Consider the following 12276-nt stretch of genomic DNA (forward strand, 5'->3'; position numbering starts at 1 on the left):
TATACATCAATGCACTGACATCAAAGATTGTACAAACAATACTTACATCACATATATGATTGAACTGAATTTTAATACATTATAAATCAAATCCAATTGTAAAGATTATTATTATTCTCTTAATGTTGACATGAGAGAAGCTCCAAAAATGTTGAAATAGGCTTTTGTTTTTGTTATAGTTTACTTGCATGATTGAATAACTTTTTCTTTTTCTTTTTCTTTTTCTAGCTGCTCCAAATTATTCTTGTGCTATACTAGTAGTTGTTTTGCACTCAGATTTAATCAAATTAACAACATATATTTTTTTTTGTCAAAAATCCAAATAATGTTTCTACATTATTGCAATTAGGGCCCTTTATTAAGCACAACTACTTTATGTTAAGAATTTTCTACTAAGATAGTAAGGAAATATTGTTATTGTACAAAAATGTCAACACTCTATTGACACCTTCAGTTCATTTAAATTTTTCACTAGAAAAAAAAAACGTTTTAAACAAAAGATCAATTAGAGCTTTTTCAAATAAAATATAATAGTTTATACAATAGAATTTTCTGAAATTTGGTAAAATGTCAACATTTTATTTGAACATCATATTCTTTCGTGTGTTCATGTGTCACATGATCATTGCCAATTTTGGTACATGCAGTGAGTGCATGGATTGTTGTCAGCACTTTTGGAAAAATTCAACTTTCTTCATACATTTCTGTCTCAAATTAATAATGCAACTCACAAGGGTTCAAAACTCATAGCATCGCACGAGGGAATATGCGACACACCTAATAGCAAAATCTATTATAAGGATGGTTATTGGTGAAAGATCTCACCCATATTGGTAAGAGAAATGATATTTGTACAACCATTTTATAACAACTTTTGGACAACTTTCTCTCTCATACTCACATGACATATTTATCCTCTCTCTTCCTTTTTCTCTCTCCATTGTTTTTGACCAATAAAAAGAGAGAAAAGTAAGGTTGTCACCAAAATTGTCATCATTTGGATGTACAAATATCATTACTCTATTAATAAAGAGCGGTGCTATGTCGCACGACACCCTTTACCACACGACTCGCACGACAATGAAAATCATGCAATTTGCATTGTGAAAACATACATGCAAAACGCCGTAGACTCCACAACAACGGTCTACACACACTTGTATTCATCATGATACAAATTCTAAAGCATATTATAGTAATAAAATAAGATAAAATAAATACAATCTTTAGTCAAAAAATAAGATAAATACTAGTAGTATTAGACAATACAAAAAACACTCACTTTATGATTTAGAGATGTACTATTCACCACCACAAGATCAGTAATTTGTGATTTCTTTTAGGAGAAGTGCATCATTAATTAAAAGGGCCATTTAGGTTAAAAAAAATATTAAAAGAGCCATATCAAATGAGCTTATCTACCCATTCGTGCCAATATAACGACAAAATATCCATTCATAAAAGCATTCAATAGTATTTTTACTTTTTCGCTGAACCGTTCAAATAATAGATATTTTAGATATTTTTTTTCGATAACCTCATGTTCCGAGAGGAAATGGATCTTAGTAGTCTGAAGTTCGGTTGTGAGATTAGTTCCATCCAAAATGGAATTTGGATTTTTCTGAACAATAATAATAACTTTTTTTTTATACTATAGAGTTTCTTGGATATACCGGTATCCTAGAGATAAAATTAGTTTAAATTGTTCAATGTTGGACACTATACCCAGTAAAACTTTAGAATACGAGAATGTTTACCTTCAGTAATATTGAATAAGAAGGATAATTGGTCTGTTTGTTTCAGATTTTTTTCAAAAAAAAAAAATATATTTTCCCTTTAAAAAATCATTTTTTTTCATTTTTAAGTGTTTGTTTAAGATTTTTAGAAAAATCATTTTATCAAAAAAATCTATTTTGCCCCTAAAATGAAAATCTATTCTCAAATCTATTTTTTTTTCAAAAACAATGAGGCAACACATGTGCAAGTCAAAACTCATTTTTTTCAAAAAAAATGGATTTTTATGGGTAGTAGGCAAACAAAAATAACTTCAGTTTTTTTTTTAAAATCTCTAAAAAAATCTCTAAATTCTTTTAACACAAAATCTATTTTTTTTTAAAAGCTGAAACAAACGCACCCAATATTGGCTCAGTGCATGTGATATGGTTGGTATGTATACTCAACATGAATTTGATTTTTGTTGTTTTATACAAATCTCTAACAAAACATAAGGAAAATGAATTCAAAAAATGCAAATGTATTTGATCTAAATTTTAAACAAAAAACACTTTTTAGAAGTGCAAAGAATACACTCTTCAATAGTTTTTCTTTTATTAATTAAAATTGACCTAAACTCTACACATCATGTGGGTTCTATATACACTTTAAGTTTATATATAACCAATCATATTTGATACGTAAAACATATCTAATATCATATCTTTACATATTAACAAAAAAATATGATATTTGTTTTTAGGTGAATGATGCATATAATCAAAATAGTTAACTCATTTCAGGAAGGAGAGAGTAAATTGTATTTAATAATAAAAAAGATTGTGATTAAAAATTTTGCAAAACTCATATAAGGATTATGAAGACACATAATGCTAATTTTCTTTTGGTGAATTCCATTTGCCGCAAAAAAAAAACATAAATACTACTTCATTCGATCATATTTATAAATAATTTTCCACTTTTCAGATTTATTAAATAACTAATGTATCTGGACTATTTAAAATTTTGATACATCATTTAATTAATGAATCTAAAGAAGCAAAAACTGTTTATAAATGTGATGAGATGAAGTAATTAACAAGGAAAAGCATTTCGGAAAAAAAGTTTTTGTTTGTTATTAATTTCTTTTGCTAACTTTAATCCCAGAAAAGGACAACATATACGAAAAGGACATTTACATGATTTACTCACAATGGCGGTCTGTTTTGTAATTTCCCATACCCACAACACCTTTAAAACCACAACCTTAAACCTCTTCTCTAGCTGAAAAACAAAACCATAAGCAGCAAAAAACAAAGCAATTATCGATGCAGCCTTCATATTGTGTGAAGGAAAACAAACCCTGTGTGGGTTGGGTTCAAAACTACTTCAGTGACTGTCTCTGCAATGTTAATGATAATATCTCATTCACTTTTGGCTTCATCAGTTTAATTTGTTGGGGTGTTGCTGAAATTCCTCAAATTATCACTAATTTTCGTGCTAAGTCTAGCCATGGTGTTTCTATTGTCTTTCTTCTTACTTGGGTTGCTGGGTTAGTATATTTATATGTCATTTTAATTAATTTAATAATTTTCTTTATTTAATTGTACCGTTCTTAATTTTGTTTTCTTAAATTATTTTGTTGCAGAGACATATTCAATCTGGTCGGTTGTCTTCTAGAACCAGCTACGGTATGTAATTCTCATTTTTCTCTAACATAAACATTGTAAAATACTCTCCTGTTTTATTTATAAGAGAAGGTTGAGTTAATAAAAATTATATGTATTTGGTTCAAAATTCAAACATAATACATCAATTTATTGACCCAACTTTTTCTTATTAATAGGTACGGATGAAGTAAAATGCTGGTTTGACTTCGTGTCTAGTTCTGGTTTTTGAGCTATGCTCTGTAAATAATTCAATGTAAATTTTTAATTAGACGAGTCCTATTTTTTGAATATATTAACAATCAAATCTCTGTCTCTTCAAAAAAAAAATCTCTGTTTTAAATACAGTATCACAAGTAAATCTTGTCTCTCTCGTTCAAAAGAGGAAATATTGTCTCGTTGTCAAATGTTTTTAATAATTCTTGAAGTCTCACCTTTTTATATTCTTAATCAGAATATTTGCTGAGTTATGATAGACAATATTTGTGGGTCTATGATGTTTTTTTTGTCATAGACGAAGTGACAAATAGCATCAAAACTCACACTCCCTTTCAAACTGAAACAGGATGAAAAGTGTACAATCTTGTAAATCAACATTTTTGAGAGGTATCGTCTAAAAAACATTCTTGAGAGATAGTAATAAAATCAACATTGTGAGCTGAATTAAGTTTTACCCACGGTATGAAGAGTTTAATTTCCGTACACTCTCTGACCCAATGAATAACCAGTGTATCTGATCTATAATACGGACCATATATATCATTTACTAAGTTCAGCTCTGAACAAAATTTTAATTAAAATCTTTGAATAATAGTTCAATTAAATTGAAATGGCTGGAAGAATGTAGAATTTCGTGTCTTGCTAACTTTTGAAGTCCCTTACATGCCATTTTGTCTCTTTGTTGTCAATAGTTATCTACTCATTTTTTATCATCACTAGATTTTTTTTGCTTTATAAATTATTTATAATTATAATAACAAACACTTGTGAATATTTATTTATATTTTCTTGGTTTTGGCCACTCTTAGTATTCTCTTTTTAACACATGCATGCACATAAGATTATTGTCATATTGTGATTATTGACTTACTTTTTTTAATTATGTTTTTTCTTTGTGCTTTTTGGATGGCTGGAAGTGCAGTTGCCAACCCAATACTACACAGCTCTGGTAATTAAAATATATGTTATTTTTCCTCTTTGTTTCTTCTTCTGCTGTACTAGCTCTCTATATATATTTTGCTCACAAAAAATGTTCTACATATATTTTTATTACAATAATAATATCTTGAAATACATAAATATAGGGAAATATACACGATTTTAAGCATATTTTTAAGCATCTATTAATCATTCAACTTATGTTCAAATATACACGATTTTCGTATGTTTAAATATATGTGATATTTCTAACCACACAATATGTGTTCAAGTACACACTTGAAAATCCTTGTTTACTAGTGAATGGTTAATGATCAATGACACATTCCTATATTCATGAACTGTTCACAAAACTGAGTTAACTATCTAATTTGTTAAATTTTTGTGTCAAAATATCATCTCTCTTTGATTAATCACGATTTGTACCCAGCTACACAACGCTTATACAAACTAAACTTAGGTGAATGTGAATATCATTCCATATATTTGCAATCAAACTTCAAATGAGTTTATTTTATTAATGGTTAGAAACTTGATATTAATAGCATGCTATGTTATTGTGAATGTTAACAGCTTTACACAATCACAACGATCGTATTAGTAGTGCAAAGCTTCTATTATGACTACATCTATAAATGGTGCAAGCGTCGTCAAAAGATCAACATCGAAGAGGTTTTTTCTTTAAATCAAATTTGAGAAGAAGGGAAATATAATGATACATTATTCTTTTTATCTTATATTATTATTGTTATGTTATAATAATAGACTTATGAAGAAGAGAAAAAACCTTTGAAACCAAAAGAAAGATTTGAGTCGGGGATTCCAATAAGTGGTAGACACAGAGCAATACCTAGACCGGAATACTACTATGGGTAAGTACTCATCTTTAAATTGTTAATTATTTGATTAAGCAATCTTCTGAAGTGAGTTTTGAATTAATTGATTGAATCAACAGATCAGCAAGATCATTGGCTGGTAATGTTACTCCACCATCTCGTACTTACATGAGAGTTACTAAGAGCGGACCTTCAGCTATGGGATTAAACGACTACGATTCATCTTCTGACGATGAGGCACAATCAGTTCCTGCAACACAGCCTAGACTAATCCCTCGTTCAGCGGTGAGCGAGTCATTCCTTAAGTGTATGTCTGGAATAACGATGAGTTTGATGAAATCACAGTGATACTATGATTTTGTTTAAACTCCAACGTGTAGGTTTATAGACGATTGAGTTACACTTCTATCTTTCTGATTCATTGTATACTATTTCAGGGAAGCTATGGAACTTTTCTAGCAGCATCAATTAACTTGCCCCATCAGAGTAATGCTTTGAAAGTGGGATACATAGCACTAAGTGGAAGAAAACTACTCTCCCAGGTATGTTATTCACACACTCCTAATCCTATAACCATTTCCTCAGTGTTTGATTACTTACTTTCAATTTGCATAATTGCATTTGCTCACTGCGACTAACTAGAACTCATCACAGGAACATGTAACACACAGTGCATTAGGTCAATGGTTGGGCTGGCTCATGGCTGCTATCTATACCGGCGGTCGCATACCTCAAATATGGTTAAATGTATGTGTAAAATATTTGTTTTGTTTTCTTATATTTTTTTATAGTTGTATTTTAATTTTTTTGTGTTATCCTAACTGATTAATGTTCTTGCAACATGATTATTGGCCAGATCAAAAGAGGGAGTGTTGAGGTAACATTTAATCTTAATCATTGAATAATTTCTTGTATTCATATTAAAACTTAGAATTCACAAATCCACATATTATCTATATTGACTCTAAGTATATGTTTTCTCTCTTTATCATGTAGGGTTTAAATCCTTTCATGTTCATCTTTGCACTGATTGCCAATGCCACTTATGTGGGAAGGTATATAATTGATACTCACCTTCTCATACATATATTAATCTGAGAAGACTATTCTTAAAATATAAATCTAACTCATTGAATTGTCTATGCAGTATTCTTGTAAGAACTACAGAATGGGAAAGTATCAAAGCTAATATGCCATGGTTGTTGGATGCCATAGTTTGTGTGGCATTGGACCTATTTATAATATTGCAGTACATCAATTACAGATACCATCAAAAGACAACAACATCAAGTGACTATGGTAATTATCAAGACTACAAAGAAGCCAGAAAAGCCATTGTTTCTTGATTTGTGGAGATGTAACATTAATTTTGATATGAACAAATATTATATTATTCTACTGACATTCGGCTATTAGTGGTTGAGTCTTGGTATAGTATTATGTGGACTGCATGATAACTAGCAAACAATATTATGTCAACTTCATGAAATTTGAACCGTTTATGGTTCTTAATTATACCTTATTGCTAGGGGAAACTATCTAATCAAAAGGTAAAGTAAAACCATGTCGGTAACATAGATGTGATTGATGATTACTATATATATTAATCAAAGTTATCAATTTCAATTAGTTTACCATCAACCGTATACTTGTGAGTGATTCTATAAACTGTATTTTTAAACTTTATATTTAATAATTCTATATATATATGTTGCTGTTGTCTCCACTTTTTTCAATTTTTGTTTGTCGACATAAAAAAATAGAAGAGAAACTAACTATCCTGTCGGTGTCACCACTCACCAACCTCGCCAAACTGTGATTTTTGAATAAAAAGAAATTTGATATATGTGATTTTGCATAATTTATGTAAAACTCCAGCAAATTTATCTATTCATTTAAAGTAAAGCAAGTTTTGTCAATTAATATGGTTATCAGTATACGAAAATGGAATAAAAAACATACCGGATAGGTGGTGAGTCGCAAACTGACAGTAATTGACTTTTTTTTTTCTTAAGAAATGTTTAAAGTTAAATGAAATAAATACTTGGTTGTTTCTTAAAAAAAAAAAACAAATTTGGTTGATCACAACTCTAAGTACATAGTGTTTAAGCACACTCCCATAAAATACACATAATTTAATTATTGTAGGATAATACATCATTTAGATCTTTTTTGTTTTATTTTTCTACTTTTTTAATGTGTGTCTAAAAGTTGTGTTCAAATCTTATGATCATACAAGACTTTCTCATTAAATGGATCTCTCAAAGTGTCTCATATATATAATTTTTGTTAGTGCGGTGGGAATAATAATGAGAGGAGATATTCCTTAAAAAAAGAGGAGATTTAATACGTGCAATTTTTGTAAAAAATCAAAATGAATGCGATGTCTCAAAATTAGCAGGAGCAAATTATGAAAAGACCTCTTATGTGTTTTTTTTTTATTCTTAGGTGTTAAAATAGGGAGGAGATTAGCTTAAGAGTCAATATAAGGACTTATGGATAGTGAAATCCTGTTATAAAAAAACTAGTAATAGACCCGTGCTTCCGCACGGGTCGTATAACATTGCGGTAATTATATAAAAAATAATTATATTGTTAATATTGCCAAATATTTTAAGATATTAAAAATAAATTATCAACATTAATATAATGTTTCTATTGAATATTTTTTTCTTATATATAGAAAAATATGTTAAATATTTTAATCTTGTATGTTCTAGATTTCATTTTCTTATGTACGCGAAAACAAACTTTTATATACATATATGAGAAAGTCAATAAAATAATTTTTTAAAACTCATGATTATTTTCAAAATATCAAAATTAATGTAATGTTTCTATTAAATGACTTTTTATTTTATATGCAAAATACCGTTCAATGTTTGCATCGCACCCGTTGCAGATTTTATGCGTTTTATCCGCAGAAACAAATTTTTATGTAAATATATGAGAAAGTTGATATGATAAAATTTTGGAAACTCAATAATATTGTCAAAATATAAACATTGATAATGTTTCTATTGAATAACTTTTTATTTTATATGCAAAACATCGTTCAATATTTTATGTACATATATGCAAAACATCGTTCAATATAAGCATAAATAAAATTTTATGTACATATATATGTGAAAATCGATATGATAAAATTTTGGAAACCCGCTTATTTTCAAAATATCATCAATGTAATGTTTCTATTAAATAACTTTTTATTTTATATTTAAAACACCATTAAATATTTGCACCGCACTTGTTGAAGATTTTATATGCTTATAAATGCAAAAGAAATTTTTTATTTAACGATAGGTGATACTCAATAAGATAAAATTTGGAAAACTTGTGAGTATTTTCAAAATATCAACATCACTGTAATGTTTCCCTAAAATACAATTAAATATTTACACTGCACTCATTGTAGAATTTATATGTTTATATCTCCAAAATAAAATTTTATGTATACCGATATGAGAAAGTTGATATGCTTAAATTTTGAAAACTAATGATTATTTAAAAAATATTAACATTAATATAGTATTTATTTTGAAAAAATTTTATATGCAAATTAGTAAAATTAAGGATTAAAAGAGATGAGAATAAACTATTTTCGTATATTTATGTTGTACTACACTGTTTTTTCTTATTATTTAATAGCAAAATTGACCACGAAACACACTAAATTTGTGATATTAGAAGTCTAACCGAGAATTTTTTTGGGCAATTTATTTAAAAATTAGAGAATCAAATTATAAGGAGAAGAAAGAAGGAACAAATTGACTTTTTTATTTGCAAAATATAGGGAATTAGTTGTAAGCTTCGTATTGATAAACCAAAAAAATTAATTATATATATATATATATATATATATATATATATATATATATATGACAATTGAACGCATAAAATTAAGAAGATTATGAGTTTAATCGATGATAATTATGAAATTATACTGGAGTAAGATTTTGTTATTTTCGTATATTAGTAGTAGTAGTAGGAGATTAGCAGTAGAAGTAGATATTTAAATTTGTTGTGTGGACTTGTAAAGATACTTGTTCGTAATTATCATGATAGTATATTGGCTTTTAAAAAGGGCAATTATGAAATTTTGTTGTATTTCTATTTTTATATATTGTTTTTTTAAATAATGTTTTATATATTGTTGGTAGATCAAAAAAATATTTTAAAATTAAAACTATTCCAAAGACTTATTAATTTTGATCAAAAAAATAAATATCGGTGGAAATTTATTAGATCCACCTATATCATGTGGAAGTGCAAATTAGTTACAATTCTTTTTGTATAGAAAATATTGGCTATACCTTATTTTTTTTATTGAAAACCTTAGTTTTTTATTGAAAACTTTTTTTTAATGGGGTGGCATGCCTTTTCATTCGTGGAAATTTATTTACACCTTTTTTCTTAAATTGAAAACCTTAGGTTTTTATTGAAACATTTTTTATTACGTGGCAACTAATTTTTAGGATGTTAGTTACTTTAAAAAAAAATCGTTACAGCCCTTTTTCTTGGTGGAAATTTATTTACACATTTTTTTTTATTTTGAAAAACTTTGGATAAAGCCTGTAATTAGTTATAATTTACTTCATAGTTATCATAAAATTTGTTACAAAACATTATCTGCAATGATTTATTTAAAAAACAAATAAATTAAATTTTGCAAAATGACTGTTATGCACATAAAATTAAGGAGATTATGATTTTTAATAAGGACGATTATGAAATTTTGCTGTGCTTCGATTTTTATATATTGTTAGTAGATGACTGTTATGCACATAAAATTAAGGAGATTATGATTTTTAATAAGGACGATTATGAAATTTTGCTGTACTTCGATTTTTATATATTGTTAGTAGAAGTCACATTAAGTCAATTGTATTGTTTTTGTCAAAGGAATTGTGATGATTATGTGTCACATATTATTATGAATTGTAAGTGATGTTTTTAATTATATATATAACCTGTGCGGCAGCACGGATCGGTGATCTAGTAAGGACTAATAGTTACAAACAACATGCTAATGTCACATTTTTACCATATAGCTTAGCTTTTTTTTTTTAGGCAAAGCAGAAATTGAATTAAAAATCAAAAGGAAGTACAAGCTGGGGGGCATGAACCTGACCTAGATAACCACAAACTCAAACCCTAATGGGTGATACAACAAATTAGTACAAGTGTGGTAAATAAAAACAACTCAAAACAACACTACTACGGCCAGCCCAACGAACCCACGTGTGGATGCGAAACCAAACTGGAAAAAAAAACGCAGCGTGAATGTTTAGAGTATCGAGGTAGGCGTATGAATCGTCTGCCAACACAGAAACGATCCAAGGTCCAACAGCTCCCTGAAAAAATTCAGCAAGCCAAAGCGCCCTTTCGGGCCAAATCAATCCAATCGAAGTCCAGATCAATGAACAAGCGACGGACGCAATCCACCAACGGCACAACCGATGACAGATGAAACAGTTCTGAAGGTACGGTTAACTGATTAATGTTCTTGCAACATGATTATTGGCCAGATCAAAAGAGGGAGTGTTGAGGTAACATTTAATCTTAATCATTGAATAATTTCTTGTATTCATATTAAAACTTAGAATTCACAAATCCACATATTATCTATATTGACTCTAAGTATATGTTTTTTCTCTTTATCATGTAGGGTTTAAATCCTTTCATGTTCATCTTTGCACTGATTGCCAATGCCACTTATGTGGGAAGGTATATAATTGATACTCACCTTCTCATACATATATTAATCTGAGAAGACTATACTTAAAATATAAATCTAACTCATTGAATTGTCTATGCAGTATTCTTGTAAGAACTACAGAATGGGAAAGTATCAAAGCTAATATGCCATGGTTGTTGGATGCCATAGTTTGTGTGGCATTGGACCTATTTATAATATTGCAGTACATCAATTACAGATACCATCGAAAGACAACAACAACAACAACATCAAGTGACTATGGTAATTATCGAGACTACAAAGAAGCCAGAAAAACTATTGTTTCGTGATTTGTGGAGTTGTAACATTAATTTTGATTTGAACAAATATTATATTATTCTACCAACATTCAGCTATTAGTGGTTGAGTCTTGGTAATGGTATAGTATTTTGTGGACTACATGATAACTAGCAATCAAAATTATATCAAGTTTATGAAATTTGAACCGTTCATGGTTCTTAATTATACCTTATTGCTAGGGGAAATTGCTAGGGGAAACTATCTAATCAAAAGGTAAACTAAAAGTGGACTACATGATAACTAGCAGTCAAAATTATATCAAGTTTAAGAAATTTGAACCGTTCATGGTTCTTAATTATACCTTATTGATAGGGGACATTGCTAGGTGTGAAACTATCTAATCAAAAGGTAAACTAAAAGTGGACTACATGATGACTAGCAATCAAAATTATATCAAGTTTATGAAATTTTAACCGTTCATCCTTATTTATTAATTTTGTTAAGTCTGCAGCAATTTAACCTAATATTTTTCCGCTCATTTACTGTATTAGGTTAGCAGTAATTTAACCTAACAAATTTCATCTAAAAACATGCATCACACCAATTTCATTCCTATCCTCTTGCCTTTTTTATTTATTTTTTTACAATATTTTGTACACTTATTTAATACTAAAAAAATGCATCGCACCAATTTCATGCCTTTTTTCTTTTCTTTTTTTTTTTTGACAATATTTGGTACACTTTTTTTTAAGGAAATATATTGTACACTTATTTAATACTAAAAAAATGCATCGCACCAATTTCATGCCTTTTTTTTTACAATATTTTGTACACTTTTTTTTTAAGGAAATATTTTGTACACTTATTTAATACTAAAAAAATGCATCGCACCAATTCTTATTTATTAATTTTATTAAGTCTG

The 12276-nt window shown here is 28.4% G+C and overlaps 1 protein-coding gene across 2 annotated transcripts; it reads left to right on the top strand.

Annotated features, from left to right (window-relative positions):
* Positions 1 to 2999: 2999 nt before the first annotated feature.
* On the top strand, positions 3000 to 11579 carry LOC146919917 (vacuolar lysine transporter YPQ1-like). 2 transcript variants are annotated; one of them, XM_085713300.1, is made up of 11 exons: positions 3000 to 3265; positions 3362 to 3404; positions 4522 to 4548; positions 5112 to 5210; positions 5304 to 5410; positions 5494 to 5659; positions 5812 to 5916; positions 6029 to 6121; positions 6231 to 6251; positions 6371 to 6429; positions 11197 to 11579. In XM_085713300.1, exons 1-11 carry the CDS (start codon positions 3042 to 3044, stop codon positions 11402 to 11404), a joined length of 1152 nt encoding a protein of 383 aa, XP_085569426.1. In that variant the 5' UTR covers positions 3000 to 3041; the 3' UTR covers positions 11405 to 11579. The 2 variants fall into 2 exon arrangements, with proteins under 2 accessions (XP_085569426.1, XP_085569425.1); XM_085713299.1 differs by lacking the exon at positions 11197 to 11579 and adding an exon at positions 6522 to 7015.
* Positions 11580 to 12276: the final 697 nt, after the last annotated feature.

This window comes from Medicago sativa, chromosome 5 (genome assembly GCF_051527215.1).
Source record: "Medicago sativa cultivar Bolivia chromosome 5, Bolivia_mono, whole genome shotgun sequence".
NCBI classification, from domain to species: Eukaryota; Viridiplantae; Streptophyta; class Magnoliopsida; order Fabales; family Fabaceae; genus Medicago; species Medicago sativa.